This window comes from Daucus carota, chromosome 3 (genome assembly GCF_001625215.2).
Source record: "Daucus carota subsp. sativus chromosome 3, DH1 v3.0, whole genome shotgun sequence".
Taxonomy (NCBI): Eukaryota; Viridiplantae; Streptophyta; class Magnoliopsida; order Apiales; family Apiaceae; genus Daucus; species Daucus carota.
Genome location: NC_030383.2, coordinates 5,074,595 through 5,099,354, shown reverse-complemented (window position 1 = coordinate 5,099,354; position 24,760 = coordinate 5,074,595). Strand labels below are relative to the sequence as shown.

Genomic DNA, 24,760 nt, shown 5'->3' with positions numbered 1-24,760 from the left:
CCAAAGTTAAATGTCATAAAACAATAAAGAAAGTCTTACAAAAAAAATAAAAAGAACCGGAAAATTACTAAAAAGCAGTGCTCACTGAAATATCGTTGTAAAATAAAGAAGGTAATACCCCTAGCAAATTAAACTCCCAGCCAAGCTGCAATACCCCGGAACAATGCAGAAGCCATGTTCAATTTTCCTGCTGAGAACAGAGCTAACTTCTGGTATCAGTGAATTTATCTTGTATTTTAGCTAACTTCTATCGAGAATATACCATGGTGCATATTTAATTACTAAAGTATCATATCTATTACAAACTGGATTTTAGGTGACCAATTTCAAAATAAAAATGACCTGCATACCAGAGTGATGATTATGAACCATAACACTTGAAGAAGAAAATGGCTGTTGACAACAGGATGTGCTTCTGTCTACTGCGTACACATGGAATGTTGATGCTTTTAGTACCTGATTCATGTAGTCGTGTCAAAACACCAGGTTGAGGTGAAAGGAGAACCTGGAGATTCAGACATGTTGTGAGGTGCATAAATCTTCATGCTTTGCGAAGAGAATTGCTTCTCCTCATCATTGATCCCCGGAACGTTAGAGTGCTACTTGGAGTCCTACACTCTTAAGTGAACATGATGATTGAAATTAGTATCGGATCATATAAGATAAAAGAATGATAGACTACTAACCGGAAGTGTTCGGAGACACGTGAGTTCCACCATTAGTATACGGATAAGTCACATAAGCTGCAAATGAAAAGGAGAAGTGAAATTTTTTTTTAGTTATATGGTATAATTTGAGTATAATACTGCGTAGAGGTAAATGACACCTTCTTCTGTTCCTGTAATATTTTTGTTTGTGTTGCCAGTTTCGTCGCAAATTTCAGTGCCAACAGTTTTTCAACACTTGACCTCTACTTGTGCGTCTAGAGCGGTAGATGATATAAACACCGTGAAATTTGGCAGTGTACATGATCCTTCATACTAACCTTAAAAAAATTACCAACTAATGGCGCTTTGCGAGGAGCAAGGAGAGGTTCTTGAGAATTTATCATATTGTTGATACCTGGTCCACGACCTCGTTGCTTGGAAGCTGAACAATCGCACATATATTTGTCAAGAACAACAGACTATGCACATATATTTGTCAAAGCTCTCTAGGCACTATTGGATAAATCTCAGAAACCATTTTATCATAACTTTGCACATGAACCTGCAGGGATTTACTCTATACATTGTGTAACTCAACAGTAAATATTCATTGATGAAAACTCCCTACATCATTTATACACAGCAACAAAAAGGTGTTAGACCTGGGTAGATTTTTTGTTTTTTATTTTCGAATATAAACTGTTTGGCAACAGTTCTCTTTTCTAAGAAGGGAAAATCTGTAATATCAATTTTCTTTGAATTTCACACTAGAAATATTATACTTGAACTTGGTAACATGTAGTGTATTATTATGTCAAAAAAATAAAGTAGTGTATTTAGCTCCATATATCGAAATGGAATATACATTGTTTGAAGTCTGAAAATAGTTTAGACATTTTTCTAGATATCTCTGATTTATTTAAAAATTAACGATTATTTTTTTATTAAATTTTAAAAAATATCTTACCGATTTATTGATTGAGTACATTTTTAATTTGACTAAAAATCTCTAATTTGCTCCTATCAATTTAAGGTGTATTCAGTTGGATGATGGATGATTTACGTTCTTAATATATCAGCTTTCCTGTCAAAAAAAAAATCTCTATTCTGTTGGATGATGGATGATTTACGTTCTTAATATATCAGTTTTTTTGTCAAAAAAAAATCTCTGATTATTCAAAAAATCTCCGATATATTATCAGTACATCAACCGATTAGTTTCGATTCTCGACATTTGCATCATCAGTTTATCAGGTATAAAAATGATTATTTTTTTTTTCTTTTGTATGTTGATGCATTCTTTATATATCACATTCAATATGCTTTATCTGTGATCTATTCAACGACAGTCCATATCTGTGCATTAAATGCCAGATGACCATGCCTAAAATTATACTCCTACCACGGAGGGCAGCAAGATTTCTTTGCGTCGGTGCTGCTAATTGCGCAAAAAATACGGCATCTTAGAGGTGGAATTTCGGTAACAATCGTAAATAAAATAAACAAAAGTTGTGACAAAATTGTTCATTTTAATATATATTTTTCTGACTATAAATAAGTTATCAAACCTAAACTGTAAGAATATTATCTATTAATATATTAAAATTATATATTGATAGTATCAAATCGTAGAAAGCATGAAATATTCCAATTTTCTATATAGATATATACAGAAAATTTAAACGATGAACTACGCTCATCAAAATGTGTCATAATTGTGGGGTTAACATACATGAATTCTTTTTAATGTTAATGCAAGTTAGGGATAATTAATGCAAGTAATGCATGCACATGGTGTACGAATATAAAATACAAGTTTCAGTACCGATACACGGAATTACCGATACCCCCGGATATTAAAATCCAAATCCCCATAAGCTCACCTAATAAGAAAACTAACAATAGTACTAATAAGTTTTTTGAATCTAAATTATTGATATTCAATTTTTATCAGTAAAAGTCATTTAAAAATTAACTATCATGCATAATTTACATCACTCTGTCCTAAATTTTAAAATTAAAAATAAATATGTATATTACTAGTAGACATAGTTGCAGAAATCAGAAATCGAAACAATTCAACCGACCAACTGATTGAGATTGAGGATTTACTAGGATTTATCATAGATTTTTTGCGATAAATCAAAAAAAAATAGTTATATTATTAAATTAATAAAATATTTTTTAAAAATTAATAGATGATTTTTAAATAAATCCGGATCTAATCCCATAATCGAAACAAGAGTTTAAGAAATAAACAGTGTTATAATGAGAAGATGATTCCCTAGACTCTGCCACAAAAATCTCTGAACTAGACAACCTGACATACTAATTAAGCTCCTCTATCATTCCTGTTATTATGGATCTTCCTCACCCTAATTCTCATCAACCACACCACATACACCACTCTTTCCATCACTCATTCTTCACCAAGAAACAACTCACACATTCCTCTCTTTTTCTCTTCTTTCTCCTCGTTATTACTTCTATTTTTATTTTCTCACCTTCGCATTCTCTAACTAGTTTCGCTTTCTTTTCCCGAATCTTACCAAGAAACCAGAACTACTCTGGTTCCAATGATGCCGTAAATAATAATGATTATACGTGTGATTATTCGAATGGGAATTGGGTTCGGGACGAAAATTATTCTAACCGGTTGTACACGGAGGAATGTCCTTTCCTTGATCCAGGTTTTCGATGTCGGAGAAATGGACGATCAGACGTGGACTATCTTAACTGGCGGTGGCAGCCTAAAGGATGTCATCTTCCTAGGTACTACTCCATCTCCATCCGTTTTGAAATATAGGTCGTTTGACTTTTTGACACACACATCAAGAATCTGCATTACTATAATTAATCATATATATGAACTTGAAATGATTATTTAGGTTTATTTGAACCTAGGCGTTATCTTCTCTTACAGCTTCATGTCAATGTGTTTCATTAGCGTAATCTTCGGACTGTTAAAAGATTTGATGTTAATTTCAAATGAAAAAGAATTTACTCGTTTGTTACAAAATGCTGATATTTCTGGATGGAGCTGTTTTAGTTGAGAATGAGAGTAGATCGCTAGCATTAAACATATGTTTTAAGTACATCTACAAGAAGTATCACAGTAATTAATAAAGGTAATACTGTGACACCCAAAACATATCATCACAACGTGATTTTGCAGTCTAGGTATATCCATCCAAATTTTAATTCATATTTTTAGCATCAAATACGTACTTTCATGTGAATAAGTTCACCACATTTTTAGATTCGACTTATTAGGGTGATTATCACTTTTGTCTTATCTGTTTTGGTTAAATCTAAAGCCATGTGAATAACGGTATACAGTTCGCTACGTTTATACTTTGGATTCGACTTCTTAGAATGATTATCACTTTTGTCTTTTCTATTTTGGCTAAATCTAAAACCACGTGAATAACGTCGCTACGTTTATCTTTTGGATTCGACTTATTAAGTTGATTATCACTTTTGTCTTATCTGTTTTGCTAAATCTAAAGCCTTCATAATTATCCCCGCTATAACTTACTAAAGATCTGGAGTGTATAATGGAAATTACAGTTAACGTATTATAATATTATATCATATTTAATTTATAGCTAGTGAACTAACTTTTAATCATTTCAATCTTTTTTTCATTATTTGACACATATTATAATTTTCTTTATAAAATATAGTTTTATAATATATTTTTAAATAAATTTTACTTCTGAATATAAGTTTAAACATTAAATTTATTTAAAAGATTATATGTTCTAAAACAATTTATAAAATGATATTTTGTGAAAGACATAAAATACATGTCGATCTTCTCTCACATATATATACTATTCAAGAAAACGAAGGGAGAATACAACATTCTATTATTCAATTCCTCATTTATTCCCCTTTTAGTAATTTCTACTGAACAGTTGACCGGAAGATAATTTTGGCCTTTTGAATAGGAAAAGATATACAATTTTCGAGCATATGAAAAAAATTATTGAAGGAATAGTAATTTAAATGAAATGTTTGGTCAGTCTACGTGACTCTCGCTTTTATATAATTTGTTTATCACATGTTATTTACACCTAAATTGTCATATAAATTTGAAAAAAAAAAAAGAGGAAAGAAAAGAATTAACAATCTCATTATTCAGACTTCGCGTTGATGCAACTACAATTTTTGTCCAGATTCAACGCGACTGATTTTCTGGAGAGGAGTCGAAATGGACGTATAGTATTTGCTGGTGACTCCATTGGTAGGAACCAATGGGAATCTCTAATATGCATGCTCGCACAAGGAGTTTCAAACATTTCAACAATATATGAAGAACATGGAATCCCTATAAGCAAACACAAAGGCTTTCTCTCAATGCGATTTCAAGACTACAACCTGACAGTAGAGTACTACCGCGAACCATTCCTGGTAGTTATCGGACACTTACCTAAAAACGCGCCAGAGGGGGTCCGAGGCTTCATCAAGGTTGACAAGCTTCACTGGTTTAGTACCAGATGGACTACAGCTGATGTTCTTGTATTCAATACAGGACACTGGTGGAATGAAGACAAAACTGTAAAGATGTATGCATTTGTTTCTTTCTATTTCTCATATCGACAAAGTTATTATCATAAAGTTATGGACTGTGAAAAGAAAGAATTTGCCCTTACAGCTTTCATAAATTTCCAGGGGATTCTATTTTGGAGAAAATGAGAGTATTAACATGACAATGGATATCACGGAAGCATTTCAGAGGTCCATAGAAACATGGAAATCATGGGTGATGCGGAGTTTAGATCCTGAAGCCAGCCACGTCTTCTTCAGGAGCTATTCCCCGGTCCATTACAGGTAAATCACAAATAAGTGCTAATTGTTTACCTTAACATTGAAATGTATAACAATAAGCTTAACATTTAGATCCACATTAAGTTTCATTTCTTGAATATATCAATTAGTGTGCTGCTCATGACCTCATTCCAAATCCTTTAACAAGAGAACAGAACAGAACAGAACAGAAAAGTAGGAAACAGAATTGAAAGGAACCTGAGAAAATTTCTCCTCCCGTGAAAAAAACCTGGGTGCATGACTTAAATAGAGTTCACAAGCTTTCTATTCTTTTCTTCTCATTTTGGAACTCAGGACCCCAGTGTTAATACCATTGCTTGCCTCCACCAAGAATAACATAACATCATGTCTGTAAATTAAACACTGCATGCTGAGTTCAGCGGCACAGACTTTAAAGATGGATGATTCTGCTTAAACAAAGTTTTTTTTTTTTTTGTGCAGGGATGGAACATGGAATGAAGGAGGTCATTGTGATAGTAATACCTCACCGGAAACAAACTACTCAAAACTGGAACCTGAGACATCAAATAATCTGTTTGTTTCCAATGTAATCAAACAGATAGAAAACAAAAGGAGAAAGGCATACTTCCTAAATATCACATATCTGACAGAGTTGAGGAACGATGGTCACCCTTCCTTCCATCGTGAACCAGGCACTCCAGTTGATGCACCACAGGATTGCAGCCATTGGTGCTTACCTGGAATACCAGACACTTGGAATCAAATTATTTATGCTCATCTTCTGTCAAAGGGCTTTAGAACCAACCTAAAGTGAATAGAAATTAGTGTCAGAGGAACCTCGTTAATTTTATGGCTCTTAAGGTTTTTTGTTCCTTCATGATGAATCATTTGGAACTCCACCCAGGTTCACCATAGTGGTTTCCGTATGTTCTTCAGGCTTTTAAGCTGCCTGAAGAAATCTACCCTTTCTGATCCATGTATACAGAATCTGTGCAACAGACAACTCATAGCACCTATAGAGATTCATTTTTGAAAGCATAGACAAGAAAACCACAGCAGAAGAACGAACCAATGCTGGCTTATATCTTTAACTGTTGCCAACATTTTTGCATTGTCGACTGCAGTAAACTACAGGATATGAAGACTCGGATTTTGTTTTATATTAGTCAAGACAAAGAGAGAAGTCGCATCAAGGAACTTACATTTTTTGTGGATAGAGATCTTGCTAAGATTGGTGAATGTATAGATGATAGTCTAGTTATCTTGTGATAGAATCTACAAGGGATATGCCATGAAAGTTCGTCCAAATTCTAATGAATGTTCAAAACTCATTTCATTAACGGATCTTAGACTAGACTCTCTATTCATGTGTGTTTACAACTGGGAACTCTATTTGTTGGAGAAATTAGTGAGAATGATAAAAATACCAAATTAAAAAAGCCCCTCATTATAAAACCACAAACAGATGATCATAACACCACCAGGATCTCTCAGGACTTAGAATGGACTAATAACCCAAAAAAAATTACTTACGAAAATTATGATAGACAGGTAAAGGTTAATAATGTTATGATAAAAGACAGAGCATTGAATTTAATACACGTGCAGGTTTTTATACAGGTGGCCAATTTATATAGATAACGCTGGCAATTTATATATATAAGAATTGATGATTATAGAACTTCAGTTTTAACTCAGTACCATAATTTAGAACATAGAGCAACTACTTCTCCCATTAAAGACCCTGTCTTGATGTTTTGCTGAACCCACTCCTCTTTCTTTCAAAGATATGTCAGAAAACCATTAGAGCCATCTAGAACCGTAATTGACACTCTTTACTCTGCAAGAGCAAAATCATGGTAGTTTACGGAAGGTGTACTTCTAACAATGCTGTTCCTGATCATTTGTAGTAGTATTCACTGGTTTGCTGCTGGTTCAGGGGGTCCCCTAGCTATTGGCATCCCGCCATCATCAAAACGAGCTCTGGGTTTTGCATGGTCAACAAAAATAACACGCCCATTCAATTGCTGCAAGTGATAATGTGTCAGTCCTGTTTAAATAGGAAACTTAAATCTGGAGGCAAATGTAATCACAACCTTCCCATTCATTTCTGTAACAGCTTTGTCAGCTTCATCCTCTGATGCAAACGTAACAAATCCAAAGCCCTTTGATCGGTCAGAAACTCTATCAATTACAACTTTAGCTGATATGTAAAGCAAAAAATGTCACCAAAATACACTTTTTAGACAAAAAAATGCACACAAGTAATACTAAAGCTTAGCGCACCTTCAACTACTTGACCATACTGAGAAAATGCCTCTGATAATCCGTTGTCTGTGGTATAGAATGATAGTCCTGAAAGAAAAAGTAGATCTACATGAAGCCCATCCACAAAGTAAAAAGCTACTGAAACTCTAATTAACCATAACGAATGAAGATGCATAATAACGTGCATATCCTTTACAACTTGTGAATTAGCGAATCAAAAAAGAAAACAGGTTTTTAATTAAGCATAATTTACGCATGATGAGACAATATAAAATGCCTTTATTATCATACACTTCTAAATCGCGCTATAGTGATTGGACATGAGTATCTCGTAATTTTATAGAACATAACAATCCCCGTAGTTTGCTGACCATGTTCTATATCTACTCGCAACCTATTCAAGATATACAACTGAGTAAGTTTTAACTGTGGAATAAGCAACAACTTGTTAGTTGTTTCATCTAACAAACTAACAACACAATGTAGAAGAAACCACAAGCCAACGAAACACTCTTCGGTAATAACCATGACCAGCCTCAAAATTGTGCAACCAACACACTCAAATTCTAACGAACTCAATTCACAATTGTTAGAAAATGGAAAGTTTAAAGCATATTTTTTTAATATGTTCTTGATGTAATTTCCGGGACATTTTCTTAGTGAAATCCATTGAGAAATAGAGTTGAATACAGTGGCTTGAAAGAGCTTGAAATGAGAATGTGATTCATTTAATCTGGACAAATGAATCTGGTCAGTATATCTGATAGATACAGATTCATTGAACCTGGACAAATGAATCTGGTCAATATATCTGACAGATACTGATTCATTGAACCTGGACAAATGAATCTGGTCAGTATATCTGACAGATACAGATTCATTGAACCTGGACAAATGAATCTGGTCAGAATGTCTGACAGATACAGATTCATTGAACCTGGACAAATGAATCTGGTCAGAATGTCTGACAGATACAGATTCATTGAACCTGGACAGATGAATCTGGACAGTGTGTTGGTGGCTTGGTCTCACTATAAATAGTGAGCCTCGACACTTGAGTTGGAGCACGGGAAAAAAAAACACCATTCTCATTCTTCTCTCTTACTCTCTCACCCTCTGCTCCGATATATACACATATACATAATGTTCTCGGGCGAACTGAGGTGTTGATCGCTGTTGATCGTACTCGTGTCTGTGAGCGGTTCGGTCTGTGCTGTTTTATCCTGGGAGCGATATTGCGACTACCCATCACAGCGTAGTGGGGCAATAATCACTTCAAGAACAGTCTAGTCTTCATCGAAGGGCTAGGCGACTCAGCTGTTCTTTATACTAATTCTAGTGACGGTGTAAGGTGCGCCTTTCTCTTCTTTTCTCGTAATTTATCAGTCACTGATTATTGTATATACGATCTTCGTGCATGCTATATTGTTGTGGTTTCGTTGGCCTACTCTTGTTTATATAATATAACTGCTCTATACATTGTTGCTGTGATTTTCACTGTGACTCCCTACAATCTTGAAGTGATTATCTGTTATATTGTGTAGTAAGCAAGATGGTTAATGAGATTGCGGATTCTGTTGTTGGTGGTGGTGCTGGTTCTGGGTCTGGTGTTACTAGTAACATCGATTGGACTACGTATCGTTTTCCACAGCCCATTGATTTATCAGGTATTCCTGATAAATTCGGTGGGGGAGTTTCTTTTTCTCGCTGGCAGAAAAAGATGAAACTGTGGCTTACGGTTAAGGGTCTATGGCCGGTGTTGCAGTATGAGAAACCAGTTGTGGTACAGGAAAAGGCTGAAACCCTTAAGGCCTATGCTATGTGGGAGGAAAAGGATGGGGTGGCTAGGGCTGCTATTCTAGCAGCCTTAACGAACATTCTGTTCGATGTTTACTCATCTGACTCCTACACTGCTAAGACCTTGTGGGAGAAACTTGATCAGACACACAATACTGACTCGCAAGGGTTGGAAAAGTATTCTGTGGCTAAGTTCCTGGACTTCAAACTGGTGGATACAAAATCCATGACTGAGCAGGTGCATGAGTTTGAGACGTTGGTGCATGCTTTGAAGGAGTCCGGAATGGACCTTCCTGAAAAGTTTTTGGTTATGTCTGTGATTGAAAAACTCCCTAAGTCTTGGGAAGAGTTTGCACTCTCCCTGAAAAGGCAGAAGGGAGAGATCACTTGGACTAGCCTGATGCTGGACATCTCTGTGCAGGAGCAGCACAAGTCCAAACAGGGACATGTGATGCCAACTGAATCTGGTAGCTCGAAGGTCAATGTAGTGACTGTGGGACAGAAAAGAAAGTCTGTCGCTAAGAAGGTGAACACTAAGCCCAAAACTGACAAGGGCAAGGCTAAGAAATCAAAGGCCAACAAACCATGTTGGTCTTGTGGACAGGTTGGTCATTGGAGTAAGGACTGTCCTGTAAAGAAAGCAAAGAAAGCTGAGGTGGTAGCACAAGCAAATACTGTGCTTGGAACCACTGATGGGCCTGTGCTTAACATGGTTGTTGGTGAGGCTGTTGCTTCTGAAACCAATGACGGGTATGTTAAGTACAACCCTGAACTATTTTCCACTTATCTGTCTAATGAGTGGTTGATTGATACGGGAGCTAATGTGCACATTTGTGCTGATATTACTCTGTTTGTATCTTATCAACAGGCTCATGGGATGACAGTGACGATGGGGAATGCTAGTGCGGCTCAAGTTTGTGGAATAGGAAACGTGGACCTGAAGTTTGCTTCAGGGCGTGTTCTATCCCTTACTAGAGTTCATCATGTTCCCGAGATTCGTAGAAATATTATTAGTGGAAGTTGTTTAGTTAAAAATGGCTTTGAACTTTCTTTAAAGTGTAATAAAGTAGTTATTACTCAGACTGGTGTGTTTTTTGGCAAGGGCTACTTGTCAGACGGCTTGTTTTTAATAAATGTGGAGCCTGTTTTAGGCGGTTTTATTAATGATATTGCTTCTCCTTCTGTTAATAATATTGAATCATCCGATCTGTGGCACTCTAGGCTTGGTCATTTAAATTTTGGTGCTCTAAAGAATATGATGAACTTAGAGTTGATTCCAAAGCATGCCATTGATAAGAAAACTAAATGTCAAGTATGTGTGACAGCTAAACTAACAAGGAAACCTTTTCATAGTGTTGTTAGGGATTCTGACTTGTTAGATTTAGTACACTCAGACATATGTGAATTTGGTGGTGTGTTGACTAAGGAACACTGTAGATATTTCATTACCTTTATAGATGATTGTAGTAGATATTGTTATGTTTATTTGCTTAAACATAAAGATGAAGCACTTGAAAAATTCATTAGATTTAAAACTGAAGTTGAAACACAAACTGGTAAAGTACTTAAACGTTTGAGATCTGATAGAGGTGGTGAATATACGGGAAACACCTTTAATGAATTTTGCAAGAGCAATGGTATAATTCATGAGGTGACTCCACCATATACACCTGAGTCTAATGGGGTGGCAGAACGAAAGAACAGAACTTTTAAAGATATGATTAACAGTATGTTGATTAATTCGGGGTTGCCTAAGTACATGTGGGGGGAGGCTCTGAATACGGCTTGCCATATTCTGAATAGAGTCCCTCTAAAACATATGGACAAGACACCTTACGAATTATGGAAAGGCAGGAAAACTAGTCTAAAGTATCTTCGTGTGTGGGGGTGCCTTGCTAAGGTACTTGTCCCTGAACAGAAGAGAAAGAAACTAGGGCCGAAAACTGTTGATTGTATCTTTCTGGGCTATCTCGAAACCACTACAGCTATGAGATTTTTAGTATTAAAATCTGACATAGATGGTATAGTGGCAAACACGATAGTTGAGTTTCGTGATGCAACATTCTTTGAGGATGTCTTCCCTATGAAGACTGGTATACCTCAAAGTTCTTCTAGTGTTGATCCTACTCACACATCTAGTTCTATTCCCGATCATGTGGAAAAGATGACAAATGTGGGGGCAGATCCTACTAGTAGCTCTACTCCTAATGAAGTTGAGGAACCTAGAAGGAGCAAGCGTGCAAAGGTAGTTAAGGACTTTGGAAGTGATTTTATCACTTACAATGTCGAAGACGAACCTTTGACTTTCCGACAAGCCATGGATTCTTCGGAATCTAGGCACTGGAAAGGCGCTGTGAAGAGTGAAATTGACTCTATTGTTTCTAACGGAACATGGGAGTTGGTTGACCTCCCTCCTGGGTGTTCTACTATAGGATGTAGGTGGATCTTCAAAAGGAAGATGAAACCAGATGGCTCAATAGATAAGTATAAAGCCAGATTGGTTGCTAAGGGTTTTAGGCAAAGAGAAGGTATTGACTACTTCGATACATACTCTCCTGTTGCAAGATTGACAACGATCCGAATGCTTGTAGCATTGGCTTCCGTACATGGTCTTATCATCCATCAAATGGATGTAAAGACAGCTTTTCTTCATGGTGATCTTGAAGAAGAGATTTATATGGATCAGCCTGAGGGATTTGTTGCATCTGGCAATGAGAGCAAAGTATGTAAGTTAGTCAAATCCATCTACGGCTTGAAACAAGCACCTAGAGACTGGCACAAAAAGTTTGATGACACTGTTTTGACTTTTGATTTTATAGTTAATGATAATGACAAGTGTGTCTACTATAAGGTTAAAGGAAATGAACATATTGTGTTGTGCTTGTATGTGGATGATATACTACTGTTTGGAACCAATATTGAGATTATTAACGAGACAAAGAATTTCTTGAAAAAACACTTTGAAATGAAGGACATGGGTGAGGCGAATGTGATTCTTGGACTCAAGTTGACTCAGTCAACTGAGGGAATAACCTTGTCACAATCTCATTATATAGAGAAATCTATACTTGAGAAGTATGGTTATTCAAATTGTAGAATTGCTAGTACACCATATGATCCAAAAGTTGCTCTTATCAAGAATGCTTCAGGTGTACCTGTGTCTCAGTTAAGATATTCTCAGATTATTGGTAGTTTGCAATATCTTGCTAATGGTACTAGACCAGATATAACATATTCTGTGTCTAAGTTAGCAAGATATACAAGCTGTCCAAACAGAACTCATTGGGATGCTCTAGATAGAGTACTTAGATATCTGAAAGGCACCATATATCTTGGGTTGCACTACAGGAGATATCCGAGTGTGCTTGAGGGATATAGTGATGCAAGTTGGATAGCTAAGAAGTCTGGTTCCAATGGAGTGACTGGATATCTGTTTACCCTTGCGGGTGGAGCAGTATCCTGGAAGTCGACTAGACAGACTATAGTAACTCGGTCTACGTTTGAGGCCGAGTTGTGTGCATTGGATGCCACGGGTACGGAGGCTGAATGGTTGCATGGACTCATGTCTGTGTTACCTGTAGTAAGTCGTCCGCTACCGGCAATTTCTGTTCATTGTGATAGCCGTACAACTATCGACAAGATCAGAAGTGTCAAGTATAATGCTAAAACAAAGAGACACATCCAAGTTAGACTTAAGTCTATAAGGGGTTTGGTGTCTGATCGGACTATTGCTATTGAGTTCATTGGAACTCAAGATAACATAGCTGATCCACTGACTAAAGGGCTTGAGCATGCTGTTGTCCTTAAGTCAAGGTTGGGGATGGGACTGATAACCCATCATGATTCATCTACAGCGGGAACCCAATACATCTGAGAGGAGATCCCTCAAAGTGTATTCAATGTGGTAAACAAGCTGTAAGGGTGGATCGGTAGTACCTTTAACTACAATGTAGATACTCATGCATCTGAGTCTATCCCCTGCAAACCTAAAAGGTACTGACACTGCAAGTATAGCAAGAGTTTTAGAACTCTGAATGGGGTCAAGTCATTTGACGAGATGGTTGCAGTACATCTCTGGAGATGCCCAGCTAAGCGAATGTAATTGTGAGGTCGCAATTAGAGGAAAGGGTTATTCCTTGAAACATTCGACGAACAGGATCGAGACACGACCATTAATGTCTCAAAGCCGTAGATCGGCACCATAGCCTTTGACTTGTCGTCGTCTATGGAGTGTGGTTACACCCAACGGATAGAGATTCAAGGTGAAACAATCCATCTATATCCGGTAGCCATCGAAGTAGGGGACTTAGGAGGGTTCAAACCCGGAAGGGTACCTACTCTGAAAAACAAGTCATGATGAGGACTAATATGCATATCTATATGGATTTGTGGGGGATTGTTAGAAAATGGAAAGTTTAAAGCATATTTTTTTAATATGTTCTTGATGTAATTTCCGGGACATTTTCTTAGTGAAATCCATTGAGAAATAGAGTTGAATACAGTGGCTTGAAAGAGCTTGAAATGAGAATGTGATTCATTTAATCTGGACAAATGAATCTGGTCAGTATATCTGATAGATACAGATTCATTGAACCTGGACAAATGAATCTGGTCAATATATCTGACAGATACTGATTCATTGAACCTGGACAAATGAATCTGGTCAGTATATCTGACAGATACAGATTCATTGAACCTGGACAAATGAATCTGGTCAGAATGTCTGACAGATACAGATTCATTGAACCTGGACAAATGAATCTGGTCAGAATGTCTGACAGATACAGATTCATTGAACCTGGACAGATGAATCTGGACAGTGTGTTGGTGGCTTGGTCTCACTATAAATAGTGAGCCTCGACACTTGAGTTGGAGCACGGGAAAAAAAAACACCATTCTCATTCTTCTCTCTTACTCTCTCACCCTCTGCTCCGATATATACACATATACATAATGTTCTCGGGCGAACTGAGGTGTTGATCGCTGTTGATCGTACTCGTGTCTGTGAGCGGTTCGGTCTGTGCTGTTTTATCCTGGGAGCGATATTGCGACTACCCATCACAGCGTAGTGGGGCAATAATCACTTCAAGAACAGTCTAGTCTTCATCGAAGGGCTAGGCGACTCAGCTGTTCTTTATACTAATTCTAGTGACGGTGTAAGGTGCGCCTTTCTCTTCTTTTCTCGTAATTTATCAGTCACTGATTATTGTATATACGATCTTCGTGCATGCTATATTGTTGTGGTTTCGTTGGCCTACTCTTGTTTATATAATATAACTGCTCTATACATTGTTGCTGTGATTTTCACTGTGACTCCCTACAACAATTACAATATTTAAATTTGAAAAGAAAACATTAAAATTGTGAACAAGGAAAGTGCTTTAGATAAAATTAAAACAATTAAAACATTTAAATATATAAATTTGAAAAGAAAACATTTAAAGTGCTTTAGATAAAATTAAAACAATTTAAAGAAGTCGTTTTAGTTTTGTAATAACTATGGTGTTAAACATCGTACAAATTAATTAACATAAGGAGTTAAAGAAATGAATAGGTACCTCCGACGAAAAGCTTGGAAGCAATACCTCGGCGAGAAATGAAAAGGGGGGCGTTGCTTGAGTTAGGGTTTAAGTATGTAATAAAAGTGCCTGTGTTCTTTAATCTGCCCGATGCCGACAGTCTTTTCATCATCAACGCCGCCGCCATCAAATTGATCAAAACGAACTGAGCTCTGTTTGGTTTTGGTTGGGGCGGGGCGGGGCTAGTTTACACAATTTTTCACATGATTTAAGCGTTATATTTAAACAAATCATTATACTCTTGTTTAACTTAAAATTCTAAAATAGAAATATTATCACTTTATATCAAATCAAATAATAAAAATAAAAGAAATTAGAATTTTTGTTATATAAAAAATTAACTTTCATACACATGCATTTATTAGAAAGTTATAATTATAGAAATATGAGTTTCAAAATCTGACAAATCTAGTAACACCTTTTTATTTTTGTTGTTATTATTGTGATTGGTCCTTTTGGTAAGTGCTGTAATCATTCTTATTTTTCACATTTTTTTCATTTTTGTTTACATATTTTCTTAAATTTCGTGTTCAAAAAAAAAAATATATATATATATATATATATATATAAACACTTAAATAGAATGAGAGAGTATAATCAATTATTTTTAATATATTCAATATCAATATTGATACCATCTATTCTTATTAATAAAAATAAATATTGATGATCTCAGGTGAGTTCTTAGTAATTTAATTTAATTATACAAAGAGTCGTTGATAGTAAATTATCAAGAGATATTAACAGATGGTTTTTTTCTTTTTTCTTGCTATCCCAAAACTTTCTCGTGTAAAAGAATATATCCGAATATAATAGCTGATGTGATGAGTTTCTTTTATTTAACAGAGTTTAGCATCTAACTCCACGACAAACACAAATAATTTGAAATACGTAGAGAATAAAATTTGAATGTTCAATAAAAAAAATACCCATAAGAGGGTAGCCATTTTTTTTCCCATTCACCTATTTTGAAAAAATACAATATATAAAAAACATAACGAGTTCATACAAATAATGAAATAATAAAACTATTTAAAATGATAGAGGAAAAGAGTCAACAAGCTCGTAATTAAAAAGAAAAATTATGAATATATTATAATTTTTAAAGGACGAGGAAGGTGAAATCGAAAATTCATTTAAAACAAGTCATTTAAAAAATTTAACCGAGATCTCCTTGATGAAATATCTAATAAAATAATACATTACAAATAATAAATATCATAAAAATAACTGAATGCTATAATTTCAATAAATATTTAAAATATAAATAAGAAAAAACAAATTGGAATATAATGTATTCAGAGTATCAAGCGATTGAAGTCTTGAAGATGATTATGTATTTCACATAAATAAATAAATTTATACACATCTAGTTGAATGATTCTTTCTTCAATCATAAAGCGAACCAGCTATCATTCTTGCACAAGCGAGTTTCCTACTTACAAAACTCCACTTATTCATCACCGATCTACTTACATATATTCATACATATAATATATATAATATATTTACACACACACGGCCCCTTTGTTCTGTTGGACTCTCCCGACATGGCGATGACTATCGAAGGTACTAATTGATATACACATGTATATGTTATGACTTGAACTCTTGTGTAATTCTGTTGTATTTAATTTTAGTATCAAGATAATTCTGCCTAGTTATTAATTTGAAGAATATTGGGTAATTTGATGTTAGAATAGTAGTAATAAAAGTGGTGTACCAGTAAATTGATGTCATCATGTTTGTTTGATGTTTGATTGAGGCTCAATTGAGCTCTACAATAGGGTTTTTGAGTACTTCTTTATCCCTAGAATTTGAGTTTTGCAGTTGGGTTGGGGTCGAGATAAAGTTACTGTAATTGGGGTTTGATAACATTACTCTGTGCGTATAAGTTATGGGTGATGCAGGATATCAGAATTGAGAATTACCGTGATTGATAACAAGTTTTCTGCTCACCATACAGTATTTACTGTTTTGTTATGTGATAGCAGCATAATTTGGTAAATTGCATATTGGGGAATATACTATTGTGCCATGTTTTTGCTGAAGTACAAGCTCTTTAGGGTGTGGGCCTTGTGGTTCTCGGTGCTTGGTCAAATAGGAGTCGGTATTTAGTGATAAATTGACTTGGAACATATATAATGATAAATCCGGTTTAACACTTGCAAAACAGTGATCCGTGCATGTGCCTTTGCATAGTCAACTGGAAATGTTATGATGTCATGTTTTTCATGCATCATCTTTTGGGTTACCGGTTACGGTTGTGATTTTAAGTGCACCAGCTGGTAGCTCTAAGAATGTAGAAGCTTGTTTAGGGTTGCTCAGTTTGAAAGTTTTCTGGATGGAGTTTTTTACCTTCTTATAAGGTTTGATTTATAACACCATCTATATTGGATGACTAATTAGTATCCTTAGGAAGTGCCTTTATTTGAAAAGATTTGTAAGACAAACACAAGTGTACAAATGCACTTTTTGACTAGTCATGACAGTTCATGCATAAAGATGAAGCAATAATGTTACTTAGGCCAAGGAAGTTTCTCATATCGCATGAGGTTACAATGCTGACTTGATTATCTGAACTAATCTTAATGGTGTGCGCAACGTCTGTTTTCGTTCATTTCTTATGAACATAATTTAAAACATCCAAGCAAGTTTACAATAAAGTTCTTGTAAATTAGGATAAATCAAAAGGAATGTACCGATGTTAATATGCTTTAATCTTGTTAGCTTCTCATACAACCTAGTCTAAGTAGTTATATACAAACTGGTTATTTTTTAATGTTGGACACTACCAGTTTAGGTTATTAACTTCTGTACTTATGGTGTTAGACATAGTTGCATTATTGGTACTGGTACATGACTGTGTATTTAATATTTTTGACAAATTTATTGTGCATATTTGATACTGACTATCTTATGTCCTGGTGTGTTGGTTTGTGTAACTCCTCGATGATGCTCCGTTGCCACCTACAGTGTAAGTTTGTTATCCTAGATTGGTTGGTTCTTTCTGCTTTAGTTTTATCATGAACTCTGAATAGTACTTTTATGCAGGCTGGCTGGACTTGCTTTTATGTTTTCATCCAGCATACTCCTGCAGATATTGGTAAGTTTTTAGCATAGTGGCAGGTGCATGTCTCTTTATTTCCATTTGGTAATTAAATTTGACACTGCGACAACTGTGGTTCTTTCATGAAAAAGAATATAGTTATTCTAATGCTACTGCTTCCCTCTCCAACAAAGGAATGAGCTTATTGATTTTCAGTTGTAAAAGTTCATGTTCTTTAGAAGTTAGTCAACAGAATGACTGGGTATTTTCTATTACCTTAAGAACTTAGTTATCAAGAATGCTATTGATTTGTGAATTGGAGAACTTCAGCTTGGAACATTCCAGCTATTGACTAAATATGCCCTCAACCTGGTTTTAGTCCAAATCTCATTTCCTAATGTTGAAACAAGTAATGGCATGCCCGTTTTCCGCCATAATAATGCATTATTTTTATTACTTGATTTGCTAAGCTGCCCTACCATATTTGTTCTAGATCCTATTATCATTCCCCCATACAGACACACCATGCTTGCTGTATACAGTTGGTAACTCTTTTTTCCATGTCAATGAACAAATCATTTGTTTTTGTTATTTGAAAACATATGCCCACCCTTTTGTCTTTGACAAGGCTTCCTCGTGTAAAAAGGGTGAGGTGGTATGCTTGGGGAAAGATCTTCTTGGTAAATAACAAAGCATTTTTAATTACCGAGACTGTTACAAGAGTAAAACCAGTAGGAAGGTGTAGGAGTTCGTCCACCAAAATGCAAGTCCCCATATATGGTAGGGTTATAGAGAAAAAGGAAAAAGTAATACAAAGCAAAGCACTGATCTTCCTCCTCCCTCCCAAATTTTAAGAATTTTTTTTTTTTTTGACAGAAAATTTTAAGAAAAAATAAAATAACGTAAAAAATAAAATAACGTGTATGAGCTGGGAGAAATTGTTGGGCCTGCTAAGCAAGCCTAACTCTACAATAGTACGATATTGTCCGCTTTGGTCCTAGCCCGCACGGCTTTGTTTTTGGGCACTACCCAAAAGGCCTCGTTCTAATTGGAGTTGTTCTGGCGGCTTATATTCTAGCTTTCTGCCCCTCCCACAACCGATGTGGGACAACTCCTAACAATCTCCCCCTTCACACATCGGGCTCGACACCTGTCGAATTCTGCCTCCAGTTGTGCGATCGGGCTCCCCCTTAAACCCATACTGGAAGTCCGTCTGGCTATCTCGCTCCCCCTGGGCCCAAACTGGAATGACCCACCTACCTTTATCCTTAAGCCCATTCTGGGTAGCCCATCTGCCTCTTCCCAGGCCCATTCTGGAGCCCACTTGAGATTGTTACCGACCGTTCTAACCTCGCTCTGATACCACTTGTTGGGCCTGCTAAGCGAGCCTAACTCCACAATAGTACGATATTGCCCGCTTTGGTCCTAGCCCGCACGGCTTTGTTTTTGGGCACTACCCAAAAGGCCTCGTTCTAATTGGAGTTGTTCTAGCGGCTTATATTCTAGCTTTCTGCCCCTCCCACAACCGATGTGGGACAACTCCTAACAGAAATTGCTTTTAAGCTGTACTATAGGAACTTCAGGTCCTCTGATCTTCAACTATTGTAGTTTTGAAGACTTAATATTATAATGCATTCATATTTATGAGCCCCTTTTTTGAATCTTACAGGCTTGTGCATTGTACAGCAACTGGTGGCCAATGCTATCTGGTAAGTGTAGTTATCGAATGTTGTTTTTGTTGCACTTACAACTGAGAATGTGTGAAAGGATTAATGATGCTTATTGATGTCTCATTGCAGCTCTAGTGTATATTTTGGTGCCAATGCCTTGTATGTTCTTTGGGGGTGGGTCCACTCAATTTCTAACTAGTCGAGATGGTGGGGGGTAAGTCTTTCAATACTTTTGCTTCATTGACAAATTATATTCTTTAAAGATGTGAAATCTAGTATATTTCTATCATATATATATATATATATATATATGTCAGTCGAAGATTATTATTTTGTTAAAATATGAGATCATGATTTAGTAACAAGAGTAAAGAAGTGTGTGAACTTTTCTGAAATGTGTGTTGGATATAGATAGCTAACAAGTCAATTCCTCCATCTCCGACGACACAATGGAAGCTCGTAAAAAAATCCATTTATTTCGAGGGTGGTGTCATTTACTGATCATATTAGTGACTTTAGTGTATACAGCGCCTCCGTTTGCCCTTTAATATGTCTCGCATGGACATTGGCTTCTGTGCAACGAGATGGTGAAATTTGCATTTTTGGTGTATGTTTCTAGATGTGTGATTGATCCCAATTATATCAGAGTTTCAGTATATGCTAATCCTATTATTTCATCTGTCGTCATGTAGTGATCCAAGAGTTGTCTAGTGTAACCCAAAAAAATGTCTGGCAGGATTGGTAGATGTTAACTTGCAGTTCATATAAGTCTTTTCTCTTATCTTATCAACATGTCTGAGTGATGTAATTTTCTTCTCTTTGTTGGATTATGTTATGGCAGATGGGTTGATGCAGCCAAGTTTTTAACAGGGGCATCGACAGTGGGAAGTATGGCTATTCCCATTATTCTTAGGCATGCAGGGTTAATTGAAACTGGGGCTATGTTAATCGAATTCACGTCATTTCTCATTTTTGTTTGCACCGTTTTGTGTTTTCATCGTGCGAGCCTTGATGATGAGTGGTGAGCTGGGCTCAGTTCCAAAGAGTGATGCTAATCTTGTAACACTATCCATTTTATTGTGTTTTCTTAGCATAGTAGATGTAAAATGATAACATATTCGAGACAAATACAATAGAAATAACAATGAACATTTTCGACCATGTAAAGAAAGCTCTACTATTTTTTCCTTCACATTGTTTTTAAGACATGTCCAGCGAGTTTGTTTAGGAATTGACTTGTTGGGAATGTTTGTTTGGTTCCAGTTATGCAAGTTACACTACTCAAATGAGAAAATTTAGATGCACATCATATCCATGTATTTTCATATTAATGTGACTTTGGATTCTCTTTTTTTTTTTTACATTTACAAAAAGTAGTCAAACCTCTGTAAAAATTTACAGCGTAAGAATTGTATTTTGTAAAATGTTGAACACACCTAAAACCAATATGTAATAACTTTTATATTTGAAAATATTATCAATAATATTTTCTGAATATTAGAATTACTTTTTAATTTATAGTAAATCCAATTCAAGCACAAGAATCGGAAATAATAATTATTTAATATATTTTTCGTAAGTATGTCATTGTATAACTAATTCTATATGTTAGTCTTACTGCATTTACATTGAATAAATATGGAGGAAATTACTCATATAATAAAACATATTATAAATATAAATTTTAATAAATTAATAATTATTTTTTCACAATCAACAAATAAAACAAAAATAAACAATTTAAGAATTGAAATAATTTATTTATAACTCAAAAAGTTTGTACAAACTTCGCCTGTTAAAGTCAAAGTCTTCGAAAAGAAAAGTTAAAGTTGAGCGGAGTAAAAAGTATCATATCATGGACACTTCGGTTAATTTATAAAAACGATGTTTAAATTTACTTATAAATAAGAAATATTATTTATTTTATTTTGAATAATTTTTATAATATTTATAAATTATTAGATATAGAATTAATAATATAATCGTAGATTATTTCCAAAATATTTTTTATATTTTTATAAAATTAAATTTTTAAAAAATAATTAATCGAAAAACTAGAACCTTTAATTAACTTATAGGTAGGCTGCACCACCTATATTTAGTTATTATTTACAGTCACACTTCAGAGTTTAGACCAAGCTTTTGAGTCATTTTAAGCTTGTAAATATGTTGTGATAGAATCATGAGAAACAATGAGTTATATGCAATTTGCACTTTTTATGTTTAGACATAATGCACATTCCATCTAATAGTTTTGGAAAATACATTTTGCAGTTCTAGACTTACACTTTGCACTCTTTCCGTTAATTTCTGCCGTTACTGTTAACTTTTGCAGGGGCATTTTGAGAAATTTAATTATATTTAATTAAAATCAGACCTTTTTTAAATTTTCTAACCATCCAAACGATATTTTTCGAAAAACTTAAAGAACGAAAGTTGTAGGGAATAAAAAAATCTTCTTATAACTATAAGGTTCAAAATTTTCGTAACTTTTTTTTATAATTATTCTAAAAAAATTCAAAAGTTAGAAATCTTGTAAAAATGAACAATCGTTTTTAAATAATTATTTAAATCTTGAACCTTATTGTTCTAAAAAGATCTTTTTATTCTCTACAACTTTCGTTCTTTAAGTTTTTCCGAAAAATATCGTTTAGATAGTCAGAAAATTTAAATAAAGGTCTGATTTTAATTAAATATAATTAAATTTCCCAAAATGCCCCTGCAAAAGTTAACGGTAACGGCAGAAATTAACGGAAAGGGTGCAAAGTGTCTACATGTTAAAAGTCTGAAGCTGCAAAATGAATTTTCCAAAACTATTAAGTGCAATCTGCATTATATCCAAATATAAAAAGTGCCAATTGCATATAACTCTAGAAACAAGGGTCATGTTCTAGAGAGAACCACTAACCATAGAACCATAGAACCACAATTTTTTAAAATTAAAAAATATATAATATATTTGTTACATAGCCAAGGGCACTATAGACCCAAAATATTTAGGATAAAAATCATCGCTCAATTTTGATTTGATTGACAACTTTCCAAAATTCACCAGCGCTACTACATCAGCAGCATCGAATCATTCTCGAATCATCAAATCTTCAGCATCTTCGAATCAAGCTTCTCTATAGAGGTGAGAACAGTTTTATACATATACATACATACACTCGTCGATGAACTAACGAAACCATTGATTATACTTGCAGTGCACGAAGAACAGTGCAAACGAAGATTGTGCGATAACAACACAATGGATAAGATTAAGACTAGATGTTTTACCAAAACTTGTTGGTGTTCGATTGAAAGTCTTATCACAAAGCTAAAGTTACGAGTGGGGATATTGAGGTTCACATGCTGAACCTCTGTCTAGAGGAAGTCGTATCCACCATGTTTTCAAGTGTGTTGTCGGAGGTGATTAAAAACAATTATCGTGGAATGAGTATTGATGTTGATATGAAAAAGAATGTTGTACAGTAGAGAGCGTTCGAATTGAATTGTTATTACAAATATAAAATTCCACCATAACTGAAGTGGCACATAAAATTCCACCTTAACTGAACTGCTACATAAAGGTTCATATGCAGAACCTCTGTATATGGGAAGTCAAATCCAACAAGATTACAATTTGGTTGTTTGAAATGACTGAGAATAGTTATGGTGGAAGGAGTGTTTGTGTGAATTGGGGAAAAAGTGGCACAAACAGTAAAGTTCATAGTACGAACCTCTATCTATTGGAAGTCAACACCAACAAGTTTTGGTGTTGATATGAAAAAGAAGGTTGTAATGTAGAGAGCGTTCAATTTGAAGTGTTAATACAATTCTAAAATTCTGAAGCGGCACATAAAGGTTCATATGCTGAACCTCTGTATATAGGAAGTCAAATCCAACAAGATTACAATTTGGTTGTTTGAAATGACTGAGCATACTTATGGTGGGATGAGTATTTGTGTGGAATTGGAAAGAAGTGGTACAAACATTGAAGTTCATATGCTGAACCTCTGTATATAAGAAGTCAAATCCACCAAGTTTACAATTTGGTTGTTCGAAATAACTAAGCATAGTTATGATGGATTGATTATTTGTGTTCATTGGGAAAAAAATGGTACATTACAGATCATCTGAATGAAATATCATCACCAAAGTTAAATTTCCGATGTGAAACTTACAAGTTTCTATTAGCTACCTTTATTAATTTTTGTATCTTCGATCTTGTGAATCAAAGATATAGTGGGATGATTATGTTTGGAGATTTTTATTTTATTCCTCATTACCTAATCGTGGTACAAGGGGTCATGTTCCTCTTAGAAACCTTGGTCCATGAACCCTTTAAATCTTCAAGTATTAATAAGGGTTCCGTAGCAGAACCTTTGTGTATATGCACTTTAAAAAAGGGTTCTGTAGCAGAACCTTTGTGTATATCCACTTTAAAAAAGGGTGCTGTAGCAGAACCTTTGTGTATATTCACTATAAAAAAGGGTTCTGTAGCAGAACCTTTGTGTATATTCACTTTAAAAAATGGTTCTCTAGCAGAACCTTTGTGTATATTCACTTTAAAAAAGAAATCAAGTAAAGGTAAAATTAAAGTACACTGAGATTATAAAATGTGAAGAGGAAATGTGTAAGAATAATAGAGCTGCCAAGATTAGAGGAGTTCATTTTGTAAGAATTATAGTACGAGAGGTTATTGTAGCTGAAGGTCCATCGACCGTTAAGTTCTAATGCAGAACCTCAAAGTCCTGATGTATAAAAATATAGTTGTCATGTAGAAAAGTCCCAATATACAAAAGTCCCTGTATAGTAACCAGTTGGACAATTCTTGAGAATTATCTTAGCCTCACATTCACACTTAAGAGTATTAGTCTTTTTACGTTTAATCGTTTTCTCCTCAAACCTTCCGGCGCTACTACACTCTACATATTTATGTGTCATGACTCCACCTTTGTATTTTGCAGAGTT

The 24,760-nt window shown here is 35.0% G+C and overlaps 3 protein-coding genes across 4 annotated transcripts; 2 read left to right on the top strand and 1 right to left on the bottom strand.

The window, feature by feature from the left end:
* Positions 1-2,925: 2,925 nt before the first annotated feature.
* LOC108192520 (protein trichome birefringence-like 9) lies at positions 2,926-6,773 on the top strand. Its single transcript, XM_017372746.2, has 4 exons — positions 2,926-3,419; positions 4,829-5,218; positions 5,325-5,483; positions 5,922-6,773. The coding sequence occupies exons 1-4, from the start codon at positions 3,007-3,009 to the stop codon at positions 6,253-6,255; spliced, it is 1,296 nt and encodes a 431-aa protein (XP_017228235.2). The 5' UTR covers positions 2,926-3,006; the 3' UTR covers positions 6,256-6,773.
* Positions 6,774-7,006: 233 nt separating this feature from the next.
* On the bottom strand, positions 7,007-15,296 carry LOC108203685 (small RNA-binding protein 11, chloroplastic). The gene is made up of 4 exons (XM_064090888.1): positions 15,065-15,296; positions 7,728-7,796; positions 7,538-7,644; positions 7,007-7,468 (listed from the first exon to the last, which is right to left on the bottom strand). Exons 1-4 carry the CDS (start codon positions 15,210-15,212, stop codon positions 7,358-7,360), a joined length of 435 nt encoding a protein of 144 aa, XP_063946958.1. The 5' UTR covers positions 15,213-15,296; the 3' UTR covers positions 7,007-7,357.
* Positions 13,787-20,996, top strand: LOC108215081 (vacuolar protein sorting-associated protein 55 homolog). 2 transcript variants are annotated; one of them, XM_064090889.1, is made up of 5 exons: positions 13,787-13,805; positions 18,140-18,191; positions 19,804-19,843; positions 19,934-20,018; positions 20,646-20,996. In XM_064090889.1, the coding sequence occupies exons 2-5, from the start codon at positions 18,159-18,161 to the stop codon at positions 20,827-20,829; spliced, it is 342 nt and encodes a 113-aa protein (XP_063946959.1). In that variant the 5' UTR covers positions 13,787-13,805; positions 18,140-18,158; the 3' UTR covers positions 20,830-20,996. The 2 variants fall into 2 exon arrangements, with proteins under 2 accessions (XP_063946959.1, XP_017242906.1); XM_017387417.2 differs by lacking the exon at positions 13,787-13,805 and adding an exon at positions 16,439-18,062.
* Positions 20,997-24,760: the final 3,764 nt, after the last annotated feature.